At 37.0% G+C, this 22,452-nt stretch overlaps 1 protein-coding gene across 5 annotated transcripts in view; it reads right to left on the minus strand.

Moving 5' to 3' along the window:
* Positions 1-3,897: 3,897 nt before the first annotated feature.
* Positions 3,898-22,452, minus strand: part of psd2 (pleckstrin and Sec7 domain containing 2) — a 45,291-nt gene continuing 26,736 nt past the window's right edge. For 4 of the 5 annotated variants that reach the window (XM_067457043.1, XM_067457042.1, XM_067457045.1 and 1 more), the window contains 12 exons: positions 21,168-21,362; positions 20,983-21,063; positions 19,450-19,562; positions 18,745-18,805; positions 15,277-15,367; positions 14,898-14,941; positions 14,583-14,773; positions 13,077-13,147; positions 11,859-12,016; positions 11,552-11,696; positions 8,974-9,117; positions 3,898-6,142 (listed from right to left, as the gene is read on the minus strand). In XM_067457043.1, the coding sequence (XP_067313144.1) occupies positions 5,936-6,142; positions 8,974-9,117; positions 11,552-11,696; positions 11,859-12,016; positions 13,077-13,147; positions 14,583-14,773; positions 14,898-14,941; positions 15,277-15,367; positions 18,745-18,805; positions 19,450-19,562; positions 20,983-21,063; positions 21,168-21,362 (1,501 nt within the window). In that variant the 3' untranslated portion in view covers positions 3,898-5,935. The remainder of the gene's footprint in view (positions 6,143-8,973; positions 9,118-11,551; positions 11,697-11,858; positions 12,017-13,076; positions 13,148-14,582; positions 14,774-14,897; positions 14,942-15,276; positions 15,368-18,744; positions 18,806-19,449; positions 19,563-20,982; positions 21,064-21,167; positions 21,363-22,452) is intronic. The other variant, XM_067457044.1, reaches the window with a different exon arrangement.

The following is a 22,452-nucleotide window of genomic DNA, read 5'->3' on the forward strand; positions in this document are numbered from 1 at the left end:
ATACTTGAACAATATTTTATTGACCTGTGTACTACTTAAATTATACCAAAAGTTTCCAAGAATGTTTCAATCCAAATCAGCTATTTTAACCAGTTTTACAGAGCGTGTCCGTGCGCCGCATGCCACTGACGTCATATCCGCGCTACCCTTGATTTTACTTCTGTTGAAACCATGAAAAAACCAAAGACGCTTTATATATTATGGTTTTATTACACAGACAAGCAACTAATTGGATACATTTATTAACAGAAAACTAATCATTGATATATAGCTCAACATGGTTATCTTATTGTTTGAATCAGTTGTTTTCTAGATTTATTGCGAGTAAGTTACCATGTTTTACCACGTCTCTGAGACAACAATATTTAGTCAGGTGGCTAACAGCAAAATCTGAGAGTTTTATCCTTTGTACATTTTAAAATAAATTGCATGTAATTTAGCATCGATCATTTAGTCATCTAGCTTTTATTAATATGATATTCTAATATCGATCTAGATTACTGCAAAGTACAACAGGTCTCTCATACAGCGACAGAGCGAATGCCCAGAGTAACGTTACAACAACTTATTCAGTATGATTGTTTTAACTGTGTAAAACAGCACTGTGTACCCCACATACACAATGAAAAGAGCATAAGCGGCGACTGCAGTAGAGCATAATAAAAGCTCAGAGGCCGGTGTTTCGTTGGTATTGCTCTCGACCTATCCTATGTAATACCGTAACGTTAATAAAACTTTAATACATTCGCTCATTCATGAACATGATTTCTGCCCGAGTTCGTTGGATTCCTTTCCATCGGCTGTGGAGGTGAAGACAATAACTGCCATGATTCATTTCATGCTCATTCATGCCTCATCAAGCTACGCCTTTGTTTTCAATAAGTGACCTCAAGTGGTGGAAATTACATATTTATGCACCCCTAATTGAACAGGAAATTCAGACAGGAAGTACATTTTTTTCTATTTCTTATTTGTATCACAACCGAGAACGTTGAAAAGATATTGCTAGTGGGGTCAATTTAGCATTAGATTGAGTTTAGCATCCACTTAAGTATCTAGCTTCCAGATGACCTTGACTTCATAGGATCTTTAAGAACTGTCCAACAAACATTAAATACCATTAAACTATCAAAGCCATTAATGTCAACATCCTTATTGGGGGTTAAAGGCTATTGCAGAGAATGTACTTGGAATATGATTTTTAAACTGACAAAATATAAAAATCCATCAGCTAAAAAAGGTTTGTCAAGTCTGGGCTACACCCTGCTATTTCTGAAATTGTGTTCTTCGAGATGATCTTCACATATAAACAAAATGTGAATTTTTTAGTCTGAAAAGCTAGTTTGGCTATGAAAACCCCCCCACTATATTTCTAACAACTCAATCCTTTTAAAAATCTATTTTGAAAGTTAAAAGTTTGAGTTGGAATAGTTTGCAAGAGAGTACTGTAAACACAATGACTGTAAAAGCAGCTAGTGTATTGAGATGTGCTCCAGAAGACTATATAATTATGCACTCAACCGTATGTATACATTTTATATGGTTAATTTGTCATTCAACATTGGAGTCTTAAAAGTTTAGTTCAACCAAAAATGAACATTCTGTCATATACTTACCCTCAAGTCATTCAACACCCTTAAGGCCTTTGTTCATCTTCGGAACAAATGAAGATATTTTTGTTGAAATCCGATGGCTCAGAAAAGCCTCCGACACCAATGTCATTTACTCTCTCAAGACCCATAAAAGGCACTAAAGACGTCGTTACAAAGTCCATCTCACTCCAATGGTTCTACAATAATTTTAGGAAGCGACATGAATAGTTTTTTTGTGTGCGAAAAAAGAAACTAAATAACGACTTAGTGACGGGACGATTTCAAAACACCGCCTCGAAGCATTTTGAATCAGCTTATCATTATGATTTGGATCACGTGTCAAACCGTCGAAATGCTGAAATCACGTGACGTTGGCGATCCGAACCGCTGATTCGATACGCTGATTCTATACACTGGTTCATAACGGTTTGTTTGAAATCGAATTATCGAAACTTTACTAAGCAGTGTTTTGCCATTACTATCTATCTATCTATCTATCTATCTATCTATCTATCTATCTATCTATCTATCTATCTATCTATCTATCTATCTATCTATCTATCTATCTATAAAACCACACTTTTGGAATTTTTAATGTAAACACAATATTTATAAGTTAGCCTACTATAAAACGCCATAGAATAGTGCTCAAGTACACAAAATACACAAATTGGGCCGCACGTATATTTCATATTTTCTGATTGGTGTGAGGACATTCAGTGTCCCCGAAAACCACTGTAAGTTAGTCCTCTTGTTAGCAACTGCCTTTTCAAGACATGCAAAAGCTTAAAATAAATCTTGAATGGGCTATCACTGATGTATTTTATGTGGTAGAATAAAATGTAAAAATATGTGTAAACCACAGAGCTTATTTGAGGCAAAACCAAAATCCCATTCAAAAACCCCAATGACTTTGAACAATGGTACTGGAGGTGCAAAAATGTGAACTCGTTTCTGAATTTTAGGACTCCTTCAGCACTCTAGTTTTACTGACATTTTGAACCTAAAAAGTAAACATGAAATCAAAATTAACCCTATTTACTTTTTTGAGTGACTTTTAGCTTGCTCTAAAACTATTTTTGGTCCCACTTTATATTAGGGGGCCTTAACTACTATGTACTTACATCAAAAAATAAATACAATGTATGTGTTCATATTGTATTGAAAAACACTTTTGCTGATATTGAGGTGGGATACGCAGTAAAATTAGGGGCAGGTGTGGTGTATAGGTAAGTGTAAGGGTAAAATTAGGGATAGGTGTTGTGGTATGGGTGAGTTTAAGTGTAAAGTTAGGGACAGGTGTTATGGTGTGGGTGAGTTTAAGTGTAAAGTTAGGGACAGGTGTTATGGTGTGGGTGAGTTTAAGGGTAAAGTTAGGGACAGGTGTTATGGTGTGGGTGAGTTTAAGGGTAAAGTTAGGGACAGGTGTTATGGTGTGGGTGAGTTTAAGTGTAAAGTTAGGGACAGGTGTTATGGTGTGGGTGAGTTTAAGGGTAAAGTTAGGGACAGGTGTTATGGTGTGGGTGAGTTTAAGGGTAAAGTTAGGGACAGGTGTTATGGTGTGGGTGAGTTTAAGTGTAAAGTTAGGGACAGGTGTTATGGTGTGGGTGAGTTTAAGGGTAAAGTTAGGGACAGGTGTTATGGTGTGGGTGAGTTTAAGTGTAAAGTTAGGGACAGGTGTTATGGTGTGGGTGAGTTTAAGTGTAAAGTTAGGGACAGGTGTTGTGGTATGGGTACGTTTAAGGCTATTTAGGGGCAGGTGTGATGTATGGGTAAGTGTAAGGGTAAAGTTAGGGGCAGGTGTGGTGGTGTGGGTAAGTTTAAGTATAATTATAAATGTAACTACAGAAATTAATTACAAATGTAATTACATGCAGGTATTTTTTTTTATGTAAGTCCAATGTAAAAACATTTATGCACACAATAAGTGCATTGTATCAAATGATTAATTTAAATGTTAGTAGTTAAGGCAACCTAATATAAAGTGGGTCCCAATTTTCCTATTCAACCAACATCACCAACCGAGATGTTTCATGTTGATTTTAAGAGTTAGGAAATTCTATTATACATTACTATCAATCCATATACTTGACTTGATAGTAATGTGTAATAGAATTTCCCAAGAAAATCTATGATTGTGGATTAGAATAAAGACATTAGGTATGAGATGAAAGATATACTAGTGCTGTTTTATAAGAAATGAGTAATGAACCACTTAGCAAATGAGCTCCTACTACCTGTGTGGCAGAAATAAGGAGTCATTAAATCAGATGAAACACACAGATTCCTTCCACGCAGGCGGAGATGGTGAAATAATCATCACAATCTTTTATTACAACAGCGTCTGAGTTCTACCCTAAACGGGAAAATCATGTTAGCACAACAGCCAAAGCGAAAAGTAGGCTATAGAGGTCCTTTTAAGAAAGCCATTACTAAGAATGTATAAAATCGCAGCTCTTACGTCATTCCAACATCCATAAAGCATAAAAGAGCCAAAAGCTCATTCTCTCACTTTCAATGTCCTCATGCTTTACAACAGGACTATAAAAATCTACTTGCAATTACTCAAAAGTTTGTACCGTTGCGTTTCAGAGTCCTATTTGACGGCTCAAGAACAACAATCTTCTTCAAAAGTGACACTTTTCCAGGATTGAGACGTTTGGGTTGGCAATAGCGATTCGGATGAAGAGGTCGGGAGGTTAGTGGTGTGTTGTTTGCAGTCCTGCTGCTCAATATTCAGTCCAGGTTTAATTTTCTGCAGGCACATAGAGACACATAGCGGCTTTGTGGTCCATTCAATGGAGAAAATGAGGGTGTCACTTCCAGTCCAAAATATTTGTCCTCTTCTTCACTGTTTTGCATACTCAGACTCAACTTTCCTCGCTTGTGCGCATACAATTACCCTGTCCCGTGTTAAGACACTGCATTTTCCAACATCCGTTATATCCATGGATCCATTATCAATCACCAGCTCCTTAATTAAAAGAGCTAAAAAAACAATGGTGTAGGTTAAAATAATCAAGGGTCAAATGTATTCATCTTCACAAGCATCTTCCCGTAGTCCACTGTATTGGCTCCAAAAGGAGAAAATAAATTTACAATTCATAAATATAACTAATAAATAATTACAAGGGGGTAGTTGTATAACACTAGACAGCCCACATGAATCTTTACATGCACCCCAGCGTGCGGCAAAGCCCTTAAACTGGCTTCTTCATGAGGCCGATACTGTGAACATCTCACAAGTACATTAAATGCTACATCTAAACCAGACCTGTCAATGAGGAAGCCATTACCACACACAGCCTCGGGATAGACACACTGTGATGTCATAAAGAATCTCGAACACTGCTAAGTGATGTCATGAATAATTTAAAGGTGAAGCGTGTCATTTCGAAATTGTAACAACTTTTCAAACAAATGGTCAGAACACTCCCTGTCTGCTATTGGTCAGACAATCTGACAATCTAGTCCCAAATTGATGCTATTGGTTTAATTATTATTGTCATGTCAGGCTGGTCAAACGTATTGGGGGAATCTGAGATTTTAACATTGGAAAAAAAGGACACACTTCACATTTAAATTCCCAAACCATCACATTGCTCCTCTGTGATGTCATAGGTCTTTTTTGTCTTCACAACATGGCTCTTAAAAGGACAGTTCACCCAAAAATGAAACTGCCTCACCTTCATTTCATTCCAAATGTGTATGACATTCTTTCTTCTGCAAAACACAAAAGAAGATATTTTGTTCAGTTTTTTTTATTTTTTTAAATGAAAATAAATAGGGTCTGATGTTGTTGAAAGAACTTCCATGTTCTTTCAAATATCTTTTTACTACAGAAGAAAGAAAAGCATACAGGTTTGGAACAATGTAAGTGTAAGTCAATGTCATAATTACATTTTCAGGTGAACTGTCCCTCTAAAGAAATCTAAATGGATCTCTCATTGTTATGTCATAGTAAAGCTCTAAATGACATCACAATGTAGCTGCATGTGACGGTGCATCTCCCATAACTCGTTTGTGATGCCACAGTTCACTTTCTCTAACATTATATGCAGTGTTGTCATTTCTTCCCACTTATACAGTCTTGGTCTCCTCATTTTTCGTATTTGGCACATAATAATGTTCATAGCATTATTAACAATGTTTATCGTTATAGTAATAATACTAATAATACATATAATGGTCATAATAAATTTACTGTACATTGAAATAATAAGGATATTATAATGCTACGTTTGTGTCTCTCTCAGTTCACGAATGTCTTGCGTATCCGAACCCACTGCAGTCGGGGTCAGACTTGAGTCTGTCGCATGAGTTCAGTGGTCAAAGAAGGCTCTTCAGCTATTGTGCTCTGGGGCGTGTTTATGACCGGCCCGTCCGTTGACCCCCTGACCTTGGCTGATTGATGGGCTGGACTGAGTTTTGCGCAGATAACCTTCTTTCCCCTCCCCGCTGAACATACTGGCTTCAATTTTATCCAAGTCGTCACTTCCCACGCGGAACTTGGCCTGCAGGAGGCTGATGTACGTCTCATAGCGACATTTCTGCAGACACAGAAAAAAATTAAGATTAAATCAGTTTTGCTAGCAAAACAAATATGCATAGCTAGGAGTAGTAATAGGAGGAGTAATAGTTCCCTGGTATATACAAAATATATGACTTAGATCAGATCAGATTATGAGACCCAATATAGTTTTTTTAAACTAAGGTGAACAAAAATGACCATGAAATAAAAAGAATAATAATAATAATATGTATATTTTTTATATATACATACAGTGAGGAAAATATGTATTTGAACACCCTGCCATTTTGCAAGTTCTCCCACTTAGAAATCATGGAGGGGTCTGAAATTGTCATCGTAGGTACATGTCCACTGTGAGAGACATAATCTAAAAATAAAAAATCCAGAAATCACAATGTATGAATTTTTTTACTATTTATTTGTATGATACAGCTGCAAATAAGTATTTGAACACCTGAGAAAATCAATGTTAATATTTGGTATAGTAGCCTTTGTTTGCAATTACAGAGGTCAAACGTTTCCTGTAGTTTTTCAACAGGTTTGCACACACTGCAGGAGGGACTTTGGCCCACTCCTCCACACAGATCTTCTCTAGATCAGTCGCGGAGAAACACAGAGTTTGAGCTCCAGAAAAACAGAGAAACCAGAACCTTGATACGCTTCTTACAGAGCCACTCCTTGGTTATCGTGGCTGTGTGCTTCGGGTCATTGTCATGTTGGAAGACTCAGCCTCGACCCATCTTCAATGCTCTAACTGAGGGAAGGAGGTTGTTCCCCAAAATCTCGCAATACATGGCCCCGGTCATCTAATACAGTGCAGTCGCCCTGTCCCATGTGCAGTAAAACACCCCCAAAGCTTGATGCTACCACCCCCATGCTTCACAGTAGGGATGGTGTTCTTGGGATGGTGCTCATCATTCTTCTTCCTCCAAACACGTTTAGTGGAATTATGGCCAACAAGTTATATTTTGGTCTCATCTGACCACATGACTTTTTTCCCATGACTCCTCTGGATCATCCAAATGGTCATTAGCAAACTTAAGACGGGCCTGGACATGTGCTGGTTTAAGCAGGGGAACCTTCCGTGCCATGCAGGATTTCAAACCATGACGCCTTAGTGTATTACTAACTGTAACCTTGGAAACAGTGGTCAGGCCATTGACCAGCTCCTCCCGTGTAGTTCTGGGCTGATTGCTCACCTTTCTTAGGATCATTGAGACCCCACGAGGTGAGATCTTGCATGGAGCCCCAGTCCGAGGGAGATTGACAGTCATGTTTAGCTTCTTCCATTTTCTAATGATTGCTCCAACAGTGGACCTTTTTTCACCAAGCTGCTTGGCAATTTCCCCTTAGCCCTTTCCAGCCTTGTGGAGGTGTACAATTTTGTCTCTAGTGTCTTTGGACAGCTCTTTGGTCTTGGCCATGTTAGTAGTTGGACTCTTACTGATTGTATGGGGTGGACAGGTGTCTTTATGCAGCTAACGACCTCAAACAGGTGCATCTAATTTAGGATAATAAATGGAGCGGAGGTGGACATTTTAAAGGGAGACTAACAGGTCTTTGAGGGTCAGAATTCTAGCTGATAGACAGGTGTTCAAATACTTATTTGCAGCTGTATCATACAAATAAATAGTTAAAAAATAATAATACATTGTGATTTCTGGATTTTTTTAGATTATGTCTCTCACAGTGGACATCAGACCACTCCATGATTTCTAAGCCGGAGAATTTACAAAATAGCAGGGTGTTCAAACACTTATTTTCCTCACTGTATATATATATATATATATATATATATATATATATATATAAATTTTAATATTTGTACAGTAATGGTAACAAGTGATGTCCATCATTACCAAATATTACTAAAATAGATTAAAGATTTTGTAAGCATATTGCGTACTTCTGCTTGGAGTCAATTGTTTTATTTGTGATAAAGCAATGAAACATACCATAATAATTTTTGGTCAGGCTGTCATAAAAACAAATTATGTACACATGCAAAAACAAGACAGAACGAACAAAATATTAATAACTGATTATGTTGTAGCCAGTGTCTACTTTTACCTGTGAGCTTTTTTGTTTTCTATACATTTTTTGCAAAGTAAAATAAAACCTGTAGCTGTAGTTTGCCTTTTTTGACAAATAATTTTAATAGATTTTCAGACAAATACTGTAACAACGTTTAGTGTTTACCACATAAAAATATAGCATAATTTCCTCATATTTTGATGGTTTAATCATACTTGTAGGGTCATTAAAAATAAATATCTTCTCTGGCCTATAGAGAAGTATATAGAAATATACTATTGTATATTTATTAATGATGATTTATTATGTTATAGTTTTTTTTTAGTTTCTAAATACCAATCATTAAATGCACAAAACTTTTCAGCATAAACCATGTTTATCCTCATTTCAACTGTTATTTCTTGTAGCATTTATTGTCAGCCTTTGAATACAACAAATATACAGGCCTATTTATTTTGCTATTATAACATACACAATTATATGGTTAGTTTAATTGTATTATTTGCAATTTTGCATTGATTTCCGCTGTTGACCATGACTATGATCAGAACAGACTATTATATGATCATAAACCACCAGTTGGGAACCACTGATAAAGATGTTTTACAGATGCTATTTTGTAACCTATAAATTTGAATCAATAAAAACATTAATTTGATAACTAAAAACAAAGGTTACAAAGTGTGCATTCTAACAAATTTGACAGCAATCTGTTCTTCTCCATTACCCCTTTGCAATAGCTAGCTAAAGCATTAGTGTAATAGCTAAAGTGCATTTGCATTAGCTCTGAGACAGATAACTTTGTATTGGTCTGACCTCATAGGTTAAATAGTGCTCTTTGATTCGATACTCTTCTGATTCTTTGCTCTTGGGCGTCAGATCTGACGGGCTTCGCTTGTGTTCCTCCAACTCCAGAGAGATCTGCTTCAGTTTGTTCTCATGGGACTTCAATTGCTCCTCCTGAAATCATAACCATTGTCATGTATATACTGTACACTACCTATTTAAAAAAAAAATAATAATAATAATAATCCATAATTTTCTGGGTACGCAAAGAAGCGCTTTACAAATAGAGAGGAAAATCTCCTCAACCACCACCAATGTGCAGCATCCACCTAGATGATGCGACGATAGCCATATTGCGCCAGAATGCCCACCACACACCAGCTTATTGGTGGAGAGGAGACAATCAGTGTGTATCTTGAATGATGAAGCCAATCAGTATATAGGGATGTTTAGGAGGCCATGATGGACAAAGGCCAATGGGCAAATTTACACCCCTACTCTTTTTATGAAGGACATCCTGGGATTTTTAATGACCACATAGAGTCAGGACCTCGTTTAATGTCTCATCCAAAGGACGGTGCTTGTTACAATAAAGTGTCCCCATCACTATACTGGGATGTAATGACCCACACAGACCAAAGGGTGAGCTCCCCCTGCTGGCCTCACTAACACCTCTTCCAGCAGCAACCCAGTTTTCCCAGGAGGTCTCCAATCCAGGTACTGACCAGGCTCAGCCCTGCTTAGCTTCAGTGGCTACAGGGTAATATGGTTGCTTTTAAATAGTACATAAAACAATAGGCCACTGCACTGATATGCATTTTATTAGTATTACACTAGTATACTATTTAAGTCTCATAAGACTTTACATAATTGATTTATTTATATATTATATTATCAAATTAAAATTATATATTTAATATATACTATTAATAACTGGTATATTTGTATTTATCAATATACACAAATACACATGACTAAAATATTATAATATTATGTGTATATAAAAAATATCAGATTTCATGACTTACATTAATGAATTCAGTAATAAAATATTTATAAATTACTGACCATAGTATACTTATTGCTATACATATATTCTAATAATACTAAAACTAATATTTTAAATATTTTCCATTATATATAAAGGTCCTTCTCAAAAAAATAGCATATTGGGATAAAGTTCATTATTTTCCATAATGCAATGATAAAAATTAAACTTTCATATATTTTAGACTCATTCAAAAAATTAGCATATCATGAAAAGGTTCTCTAAACGAGCTATTAACCTAATCATCTGAATTAACTAATTAACTCTAAACACCTGCAAAAGATTCCTGAGGCTTTTAAAAACTCCCAGCCTGGTTCATTACTCCAAACCGCAATCATGGGTAAGACTGCCGACCTGACTGCTGTCCAGAAGGCCATCATTGACACCCTCAAGCGAGAGGGTAAGACACAGAAAGAAATTTCTGAACGAATAGGCTGTTCCCAGAGTGCTGTATCAAGGCACCTCAGTGGGAGGTCTGTGGGAAGGAAAAAGTGTGGCAAAAAACGCTGCACAACGAGAAGAGGTGACCGGACCCTGAGGAAGATTGTGGAGAAGGACCGATTCCAGACCTTGGGGGACCTGCGGAAGCAGTGGACTGAGTCTGGAGTAGAAACATCCAGAGCCACCGTGCACAGGCGTGTGCAGGAAATGGGCTACAAGTGCCCATATTATATAAGATATATAAGATATTGTGAAGAGAAAGTTGAGAGACGCAAGACCCAACACTCTGGATGAGCTTACGGCCGCTATCGAAGCATCCTGGGCCTCCATAACACCTCAGCAGTGCCACAGGCTGATCGCCTCCATGCCACGCCGCATTGAAGCAGTCATTTCTGCAAAAGGATTCCCGATCAAGTATTGAGTGCATAAATGAACATAATTATTTGAAGGTTGACTTTATTTTGATAAAAACACTTTTCTTTTATTGGTCGGATGAAATATGCTAATTTTTTGAGATTTTGGGTTTTCATGAGCTGTATGCCAAAATCATCAGTATTAAAACAATAAAAGACCTGAAATATTTCAGTTGGTGTGCAATGAATCTAAAATATATGAAAGTTTAATTTTTATCATTACATTATGGAAAATAATTAACTTTATCACAATATGCTAATTTTTGAGAAGGACCTATATATATGTGTGTGTTTGTGTGTGTGTGTGTGTGTGTGTGTGTGTGTATATATAGCATTTTTAATACAATTATATTACAAATAAAACAATAATATAATATATTTATTAATACAAACATAGAAAATAGTATAATTATAAAACTATTGAATATTTTGCAAATATATTGCATTTTTGTATACTCAATTTTGTATAAAAATGTGTTGGAATCAATGAACAAAACTGCTACAGGTACATTTGTCAAATTGGAATTGAAAAGTCAATTTGATCCCAATGCATAATGGGATACAGTATTTAAGCAATATGTTAACACTAATGTTAAATATATAGTTATAAATAAATAAATAATTATTGATAATCAAATTACAAAATGATTCCACTACACAATAAAGTGAATTAGTCTGTAGGCTGTTTATAGTTGTATTTGTGCACCTGGTTGAGTCTAGTGGTGGATGAAGGCAGCAGCGGTCTGCAGAATTTCTTCATTGAGCCGATGGCGGCGGGAAAAGCAGGAGCCGAGAAAAGAGCTGCGACCAGATTAATCCTGAAAATCCATGACATCATCTCCTCTTCACTCCTACACACATGCATTTAAAGGGAAAGTCAAACAAGTAAAATTAAATAAAGAAAAAAAAAGCTATTTGACAAATACCCATCCGAGAACAATGACAGCGGACTGTTAACTAACCAACTGCAGTAAAAGCAATAACAAGAGCGGTTAAGGAAGCGTGATGCTTACGGGGCCTGCAAGAGGAAGACCCTCCAGTCTGAGGTCTTGAGTTTGAGGACGTTCTGTCTCTTGCTGTAGTCACAGGCCCTAGTAGCAAGAGCATGGTGAACCCGTACTGCGTTCTTCAAGTCCACCTCTGACAGGTCTTTATCAGGCTTATACTCATCCTGGCCATACGGAGGAGACAGAGTACAGAATGAGTGGAAGCAAAAATGAAAATAAATGAGAGAGAGAGACCATACGGAGGAGCCTTTTAATGCATTTAATGTGCAAAGGCAGTTCCAAAAGAAAGAAGCCTAATAGATAATTACACTCCATTTTGGCCAAATTGTATATTGCATGTATTCATCACGCCGAAAGCAATTCCATTATGCATTGCAGCATCTGCCATGAAAGCAAAAAAACTAAAACACATGCAAGGCGGTCGATAAAGTGAGCAAAATGTAAATGACAAAAATACATTTATTACATTCAATACTGAAAAGTACTAATAAAATCCTATATCTGCGTGTACTGTCTATTGTGCCTGCTTAATAGAGTATCACAGTGTTATCTTAACTGCATGCTAATGTCAAACTCCATTGAAATCAATTGGAAGTAGAGTTTCTTGTGAGGAGTCCAATTTGTGTAGAATTGCTGCTTCTGTTTATATTCCCTTAAAACATAACTAACAGGGTTTATATGAATACTCACCAAGACCAGCATTTTGACATTATTTTGTTTGTATTTGACTGTTTAAGCACAATCAGTCACAAAAAAAGAACTACATTTTTTACTGCGAGTCAGATTTATCTCTGGGTGTGGACACAAAATCTGCAGGAGTGAGTAAAATAATGCTCAATACGCACAATCTCACAACGAAATTCAAGCCCAGTAACACCAACAATATTCATCCAGTGCAAATGAAGTGAGTGAGGGGAGGCGGGTTTGCGTGTCAACTCGTTGTCGGAGAGATGAGAGAGCGAGCATGCGCAGCTTGTATTGTGTATCTATTCTGTGCAAAATGAGTACTGGAAGCATGTCAAATATTTGAGTATCGATATGTATCTAAAATTTTATATTTTTGAAAACACTATATTGCATTTAGTTTATTATTTCAGAAGCCTTTTTCAAAGACTACAATTGAAACATTTATAAATTCTATATAAAATAAAACCCACCAATGTGGCTAGTAGAAGAAATATAGTATGACTATGTTGCAGTGTGTAGGAGGTAGATTTAAATTACTTTCTGCAGGTAGAGAATCATTCCCTTCAGCACAGCATAAAACTTCTTCCAGCCTCTGCGTCCTCTTGGGGCTGCAGAGAGACAGAATAAAAGAGAAAATGAGTGTGAGAGAGACTGAATAAAGACACTCTTCACTAATGAGCTCTGCTGTTGTTTGCTGCAACACAAGTCGAAGAAAGAAAATCTGTAAACCAACGTCACTGCTCACAAATGAACTCCACCTCTCTGTAAGATACAACTTAAGTGTTTTAATTAAAGCAGCTGCATTATTAAACAGGAGGAAATCTTGGCGGGTCCCAAATAATGCTGATTTGTTGCCTTTCTTGACTTTAGCTCTGTTCCAAAACTAAGTGCTCTGCTTTGCTGCTCACTGCCTACATAGGCAGAGACCTACTAAGGCAACATGCAAACCATCATAAGCGACCTATTTGGAGTGTTCTTTATAGGAAACGCCTCCACGCTCTACACAAACAATGCTCAGCACAGGAGATTTGGCTTGTTTTCAATAGAATAGGTATGAAATATTGTATACATTTATAAAATATTTAACTTATAAACACACGCATATATTGTCGCTGTTGGGCGGAAACCTCATATCTCTATCACATTTTCAATATTTATTTTTCATAAATCATTACTATTGGTCTCCCTTTACATCTGTATGTGGGTTTAGCAAATATTTAACCAATGAAAAGTATTAAAAAGAGCTCGTAACCAAACCTCATAACTCATAACATTGGATCCTCAAATTACAGAAGGAGTCTCATAACTCCACCCCCCCTCTATTATGACTGAAGTGCCACACGCCATCTCTGCTTTTTTGCAATGCAAAGTGAAATAAAGAACTGGTTCTTTGAATAAGTACAGCATTTACAGAATAAGTACTTTATAATCGGTATGTTGCTAAAAGCATAGTCCTCTTACTGCCTCAGATGTCGCTGTTCAAATCACGCATTGCTGGGTAGATTACTTACAAAATTGTTATCGGTTACTGATTAGAAATGACATGACAAAAATTGTAGTTAGTAATGTATAAGGTAATATAATCTGACTACTTTTGTATTACTTTTAATTAATTTTGAACTATCACATTGATTCTAATATAATAATCATGTACCATATTGATATACAAATACAAGGAGAAAGAAAATATATTCCATTCTTTGTTATCATCAACATGATCTGTATTAAATATTACATTACATCAGGGTTTTCCCTGACAGTGGTTTGAGAGTTTAATGAAAAGCTATAAATCATAAAATATTTAAATTAAAATATATAATTTAACTAAAAACTAAATAACCCACAAAAATAAAAAATATTAGTTTGCCTGCCTGTTATGTGACCATTAACAAACATCAGAGCAAATATAATATAATATAATATAATATAATATAATATAATATAATATAATATAATATAATATAATATAATATAATATAAATAATACTAAAATAACCCTGAGATTGTCTTGTCTATTAGGAGATCTGGCAGAAACACACTTACTGCGTTTGCCGTCCATTTCTGCATGGCTTTTGCGTGTCAGAACCCCGTGTTTGTACGTCGTAGCATTGAGTAAAAGTGGAATAGCGATGAAAGGGTTACTGCCGTCCGTTACCCTGACAACACGCTTCCCCCCCGCCTCACACTGCTCCTCCACCAGCTCTGACAGACTCTTCCTCAACTCCTCTTCCTCGCTGCAGAAACAGAGAGCCATTAATGCATGTGTGCAGGTATTGAGCACATACGCACAGATTCGCCCCAGAAGTCACATGATAATGTTAGCGCTCTTGACTCCTGGGGATGATATTGGATACTCACATCGCCCACTCCAGCTTCTCGTTCTTTATTGAGTTATAGAGCACCTAAACCAGGACAGAGACATATGAGACTGTTAATACCGTACATCTGAAATACACAAATACAGTCAGCTGGGCTTATGGGACAGAGCTTATGAAAGAATATGCTCTTGAATCCAATTTAAACACAGATGCATCTTTGTTGCGTTCCTAAATGCAATTACATCATGCATATTATGCAGATACTGTGTTTAGAGTGTGCTTTAATGAAATCAGTCAGGTTTGGTGAGAAATCACACTTTATCAGTGGATATGCATGTGCTTCTTCTGAAGGTATTTCTCTTTTTCTTCCCGCTGCTTCTCCACAATCAATAAAACAATAGAAAATCCCAAAAAGTTACCTTGAGCAATTCTTTGGGAAAATCTTTGCTGTCGTTCAGGCCGTCCAGATTGCTAATGAACTGCTGGCAAGACATCTTCTTCCCAATGTTCTGCGACACAATAACAATATAGTGTTACAACAATAATAGCATGCTAATTATGAGCCAATAATGGCACATGCCGATTATTAACAAAATATAATTGACGAAAACAATTGACCCTTTGCTAAGCTTCGCCAACAACAGATTGATTTGATATTATTCTTCTAAGTTGTGAAGGAATGAACTGTGACATTGCAAAGCATTTTTGTCTGCCATTTGTCTTTAAATTAAATTGCTAAATTATGCAGTGACACAATTAAGAACTGCAGAGACTGTGAATTGAAATTGAGAAAAATGCTTGAGGGCTGTTAAACACACATCATGCATTTCTCAAGATTTATTTAAAGATTAAAAAAATACTGCTTATATCCTCTCTGGGTACCTTGTGGATCACTATTATAAATACTCTGACCAACATTTTACCATATTTTTGTATAATTCCTGTAAAATTGTTTAAACTTCAAACACAAAGATCCTCCTTAGACTTATAAGAAAAGAGGTAAAAACTTGTTGAAGAAATGAGAGACATCAATTGGCAATAGTTCACCCAAAAATGAAAATGATGTAATTAATTACTCACCCTCATGTCGGGTTAGGTAAGACTTTTCGTTCATCGTTGCAACACAAAATGAAGATATTTTTGATTAAATCTCAGAGCTTTCTGTCCATTTAAAGTCTACGCTACTACACACTTCCAACGCTTCAAAAAGTTCATAAAGAGATCGTAAAACAAATCCATATGAATTGAGCGGTTTAGTCCAAATTTTCTTAAGAGACACGGTTGCTTTATATGATGAACAGATTGAATTTAGGCTTTTATCCACATTGATCAGCGAACACAAACAGAAGCACAACTTAACCTGCTTGATGCAAAGGAAACCTCATTGATTCTTGATGAAGCTCAATTCTTGATTGGTTATTGTGTTACGCAGAATGTGCTGCGTAACACAAGAATGAACCTCATTGGTTCTTGATGAAACTCAAACGTGCTGCGTAACACAAGAATGAACCTCATTGGTTCTTGATGAAACTCAAACGTGCTGCGTAACACAAGAATGAACCTCATTGGCTCTTGATGAAGTTCAAACGTGCTGCGTAACACAAGAATGAACCTCATTGGCTCTTGATGAAGTTCAAACGTGCTGCGTAACACGAAAAGGAACCTCATTGGTTCTTGATGAAACTCAAACGTGCTGCGTAACACAAGAATGAACCTCATTGGTTCTTGATGAAACTCAAACGTGCTGCGTAACACAAGAATGAACCTCATTGGTTCTTGATGAAACTCAAACGTGCTGCGTAACACAAGAATGAACCTCATTGGTTCTTCATGAAACTCAAACGTGCTGCGTAACACGAAAATGAACCTCATTGGTTCTTGATGAAACTCAAACGTGCTGCGTAACACAAGAATAAACCTCATTGGTTCCTGATGAAACTCAAACGTGCTGCGTAACACAAGAATGAACCTCATTGGTTCTTGATGAAGTTCAAACGTGCTGCGTAACACAAGAATGAACCTCATTGGTTCTTGATAAAACTCAAACGTGCTGCGTAACACGAAAATGAACCTCATTGGTTCTTGATGAAACTCAAACGTGCTGCGTAACACAAGAATAAACCTCATTGGTTCTTGATGAAACTCAAACGTGCTGCGTAACACAAGAATGAACCTCATTGGTTCTTGATGAAACTCAAACGTGCTGCGTAACACAAGAATGAACCTCATTGGTTCTTGATGAAACTCAAACGTGCTGCGTAACACAAGAATGAACCTCATTGGCTCTTGATGAAGTTCAAACGTGCTGCGTAACACAAGAATGAACCTCATTGGTTCTTGATGAAACTCAAACGTGCTGCGTAACACAAGAATAAACCTCATTGGTTCCTGATGAAACTCAAACGTGCTGCGTAACACGAAAATGAACCTCATTGGTTCTTGATGAAACTCAAACGTGCTGCGTAACACAAGAATAAACCTCATTGGTTCCTGATGAAACTCAAACGTGCTGCGTAACACAAGAATGAACCTCATTGGTTCTTGATGAAGTTCAAACGTGCTGCATAACACAAGAATGAACCTCATTGGTTCCTGATGAAACTCAAACGTGCTGCGTAACACAAGAATGAACCTCATTGGTTCTTGATGAAGCTCAAACGTGCTGCGTAACACAAGAATGAACCTCATTGGTTCTTGATGAAGTTCAAACGTGCTGCATAACACAAGAATGAACCTCATTGGTTCCTGATGAAGCTCAAACGTGCTGCGCAACACAAGAATGAACCTCATTGGTTCTTGGTGAAGCTCAAACGTGGTGAGTAAATAATGACAGTATATAATTTTTTGGGTGAACTATCCCTTTAATATAGCATTTAGTATAGTACTTTGGCAGAATGGGGAAAAAAATTAACTATACTGAACCACAATAGTAATTTCTAGGCAAATGCAGTTCACAAAGCTGTCAGCAGATGGCAGTATCAAACCAGCTCCACACTGATGACCCACTCTAGACATCACAACCAACGCACAGTAATATCTGACTGACTCCCTCCTACCACAGAGATCTACTTTAGATGAGTAATATTCCACGAATGATGGATGAAAACATTCTGAAAACACATTAAAGCCAAAGCCATTAGAGGAGAAGACAAAAACAAAGAATAAAAGAGGAGGAGAGAGAAGCACTTACCACCTGCCGCAGAGCAAGTTAGATAAAGTGAAAGAGAGACAGAAGAAGAAATGGAGAGACAGAGAAAGACATGTTTAGGTCAAAGTCATTGAGAACTGCAATATTACTGAGAGAAACAGCAACACAAGGCTTGTTAATGAAAATGACACTATGAAGCACACATGGTTAGAAAGAGATTTTTGGTTTAGTTGCTGATAACATTATTCATTTTTGTATTTTAAAGGGCTTTATCTTCAAACATTATATTTTTTCTTCTTACAACACATACTGGATAATTCATTGAGTGTCTGATTGGTAAACTGTGGCATTCTGCAGTCAAATACAGTATCTCTGTGATGACTTCTTGCTAAGTAATTACCAGCCATATGCTTAACATCTTGTTCCTGATCACTTTGTTTGAGTGAATATAGAAATATGAGACAGAACTGAAGATGGTCTTTTTCCAGATCAATGTAATGTGTTTCTGCAATTAGATTGAAGTTCAATCGCTAGCAGATCTTCCCATTGAAGCTTCCCTCATTTTACTGCACAATCCACAATCAAACCTCTGTCCATTATTTCCTCTTCCTGTACATGCATTTATTATTAACCACACCATCTTGTGGATTAATGAGTCTAATAAACATGTTATTGTCAGACATGCTTGGACTCAACAATCTAGAAAAGAGCCCACAGGTTTGAGTGTTGCTGAATACTTACATGTCCATGCAGGTCTGTGTTAAGAAGCATAAGTGCACAGGTCAGTGTGTGAGCACCATCTATTAAAAAAAGAGGAAAAGAGTTACACTGACTTACACATTTAACTAACATTAAACGAATGCTCCATATAAAGTGCTGCGGGTTGACATCAGAACTCAGAAGTCTATTTCGCCGCTGGTTCCTTCCCCTATGGTGTTTTATAATGTTTTTTTGTTTTTGTTTTTTTTATTAAAATATAACTTGAATTGTTTGAAAACGCACATTTTGAAGCAGTTATGTTCATTTTTAAAACACCTACCGGTAAGTTTTTTAATAAGTAACTAGATAAGAACTTTTTTTAAACAAAACACAAAAAATCAAAGTATTGTCAAATTATGGTTATCACTTTACTTTATTCATAAATTGAAAAAGGTCATTCTAATCTCGAAGGAGCCAGAGGAGAATTAGACTTCCGGGTTCTGGCATCACACCTGCACTACTCTATAAGTGACTTATGAGATTTCACTTCAGATGCCGTCGTAGAAGGCAGCTTACTAGGTTTTGGAACAGTTTGTATGTGTAACTTCACTGATGTGTGTTACAATGTAGCATAAAAGTTTGCTGAAAAACATTTGAATAAATAATTGTGCACAGTCATGGTAAAATTCGAACTACCAGAAAATGCTAAATCTACAAAAACCCTCAATGCTTATGGAAGACTTGCCCTCTGAGTTGAGATCTTCCGGGTTACAGTGGCAAAAGCGTTTGGAGAAGTGCACCAGCACGCGTTCTCTCTCCTGCGTCTCTCCCATCAGAGGAAACGCCTTCAAGAAGTTTCTGCAACCAGAGTGAATGAAAGTGTAGATATACTAGTACTGCCCAATACTATACCCTGAATTTCTATTCTCTGCTGTATTTATTTGCTTAGGCTAATGTATGTTATTGTAATACAAAATGTACTAGCATTGTGTTAGAAAGTGCAATCTGTCATTCAAGAATCCAACAATAAATTTAAGTTTGCATAACTACATTAGAAGCATCGGTAACACTTTAATATAGGGAACACATTCACAATTAGCTATGACTTTTGCCTGAATAAACTCCTCATTTACTGCTTATTAATAGTTAGTAAGGTAGTTTTTGTAGTGTTTACGTTTAGGTATTGGGTAGGATTAAGGGATGTAGAATAAGGTTGTGCAGAACAAGGCTTTATATGTGCTTTTTAAATAATAATAAACAGCCAATATCCTTGTAATATGCATGATATTAAGCAACTGGTTAATAGCTAGTTAACTACCTAACCCTAAAAAAATGTTACTCAAGCATTTGGGTTCATGTAAGGGTTGCAGCATTTGGGGAATTCTTTTTTAAAACCAAAAATCATTAAACTAATATATATTAATTATTACTATTATTATTATTATTATTATTATTATTTAATTATGCAGAACATCTGTAACATTACCATACTAATAATTATGGCTGTCTTGATTTCTTCATTTTTAAATGTTAAACCATCAATCTTTTATTTTGGTGGAAAACCGCAGGAAGCCCTTAAAGCTTCTAATTTGTGTTGACAACAGCACTTCTTACAAGTTTTGGAAGCTGGTTGGTACATGTTACATTCCCAAATGCGCTTTATAAGTGACCCAAATTAGTTTCATGCAGCTCTAGTTTATATACTTGTATAGAGTATGAATTCGGGCCTGAAATAGAGATCCCACTGTCTGCGATAATTATCCTTCTATCACGACTGAAATATTTTTTAGCACATTGTGTAACTGCACTTTGTTCTTCCTATTCTTGCAGTGCAGGTATTTTAGTGATGGCCTGCCTAATTTTTTCCAGTTTCAGGAGTATTTGTGGAACCGAGACATGATAAACATATGACATGCATGAGTATTAATCTAAAATAAACTACTTCCCCTTATTGCAGCTTAACTACAGTAATAATAGGAGGAAACACTGAAGCCACTACATGTGTGCAGTGTTTTTAAAAACTTCATATAAAACATCATCATCAATTTTAAAATCGTTTCCTAATCAGGCATAACATAAAAAAAACAATCTTTTGCTATAGTTTGATTTATATTTTTGCATAGACCCGCCCCACTAAAATCTTATTGGTACAAATTCCCACTCATTTTAGCTATATATTAAACACCTAATATGTTCAGTCTGGCTACGTGTTGTGTTGCTACATTTGGCATTTTGCTTTCAGTAAGGAATGGAAAAGTATTTGCAAAAAGTGACTCACCTCAACGCTCTGTCTAATGACAACCCCGTGAAGTCAAAGAAGCTCAGGTACTCTGATGCCACCAACTGGCTGAATTCATTACTGCAGGAAAAACAGTAATAGAGGGATTGTGGGAATGATGAAGGAAAAGTGTTTCATTCCACTCTCTTTCCCATACAATCGCTCATTCATACACAAACACTCACTTCTTGCCCAGGTGTCGAGCCACGTCACAGCGTTTGAAGCCCTCCAGATAGAACAGCCGTTTGGCCAGTCGTTTGGCAGCATCTGTGTCGACGCGGCAGCCGTTAGCGAGAGTATCCGTGCTGCCCCTCTCCAGCATGTCCACGCTGCCCAACTCAGAGTCTGAGTCGCACAGCACATCTGTGAGGTTGGCATCACTGTGGAAACAAACATGGAAAAGAAAAAACATCAATGCCTAGATGGAAAATCCAGCCAAATGAATCAACAATTCATTTTGTGATTTCAGAAGTTTCAAGAACTGTGTTCCTCAAAAAAAAAAAAAGTTATTGATGGAAAAAATTAAATATGATTTTAGTTTACACTGATGAGCCAAAACATTACGATCAGTCACCGGTAAAGCTAGTATTGTGATGATCACCTAACAAGGCCACATTTAAGGTCTGGGTAGATTGAATTGCGCAAACAATCAATTTTTGTAATTAACGTGTTGGATGCAGGAGAAATGGACAGGAATAAGGTCAGCAGTGAGAATTTACCAACAGAGAGAAAAAACACAATCCAATCCAGCGACAGGGTGTTGGGCGCCCAAGGCTCATGGATGCACGAGGACAACAAAGGCTATCCCATCTGCTCTGAGCCAACAGAAGGTCTACTGTGGCACAAGTTACACAAACTTTTAATGATGGTTATGGGACGAATGTGTCACAACACAGTCTCTCCTGTGTATGTGGCTGCGTAGACACAGACCAATCAGAGTGCCCCTGATGACCCCTGTCCACTGCTGAAAGCGCCTACAAAGGGCATGCAAGCGTTAAAACAGGACCTTACTTAACAGGAGCAGTGGAAGAAGGTTGCCTAGTCCAATGTGTCCCGTTGTCTTTTACATCACAAGTGCGGCATTTTCCTGTGGAAGTGATGGCACCAGGATGCACGACTAAGGGATGACAACAAGCCAGTGGAGGGAGTATGATGCTCAGGGCAATGTTTCAATGGTGTTTCCTGGTGGAAGTGCCTCTTTTATGATAATGCACCCTGCCATATTGAACACATTGTTTAGCTGTAGTTTGAGGAGCATGATGATCTCAATCCAATTGAGCATCTTTAGGATGTGTGAATCAACATGTTTGATCCACTCCGGCTCCACCTTAAAACCTACAGGATTTGAAGGCTCTGCTGCAAACGTTTGGTGGCAGATACCACAGGACTAACTTGTAGAGTCCATGCCTCTCTGGGGCAGTACTCTTTTTGGCTCATCTGTGTATATATTAGGTCCTTAGCGGGTCCAAG

This window comes from Pseudorasbora parva, chromosome 11, assembly GCF_024679245.1.
Source record: "Pseudorasbora parva isolate DD20220531a chromosome 11, ASM2467924v1, whole genome shotgun sequence".
Lineage (NCBI taxonomy): Eukaryota > Metazoa > Chordata > Actinopteri > Cypriniformes > Gobionidae > Pseudorasbora > Pseudorasbora parva.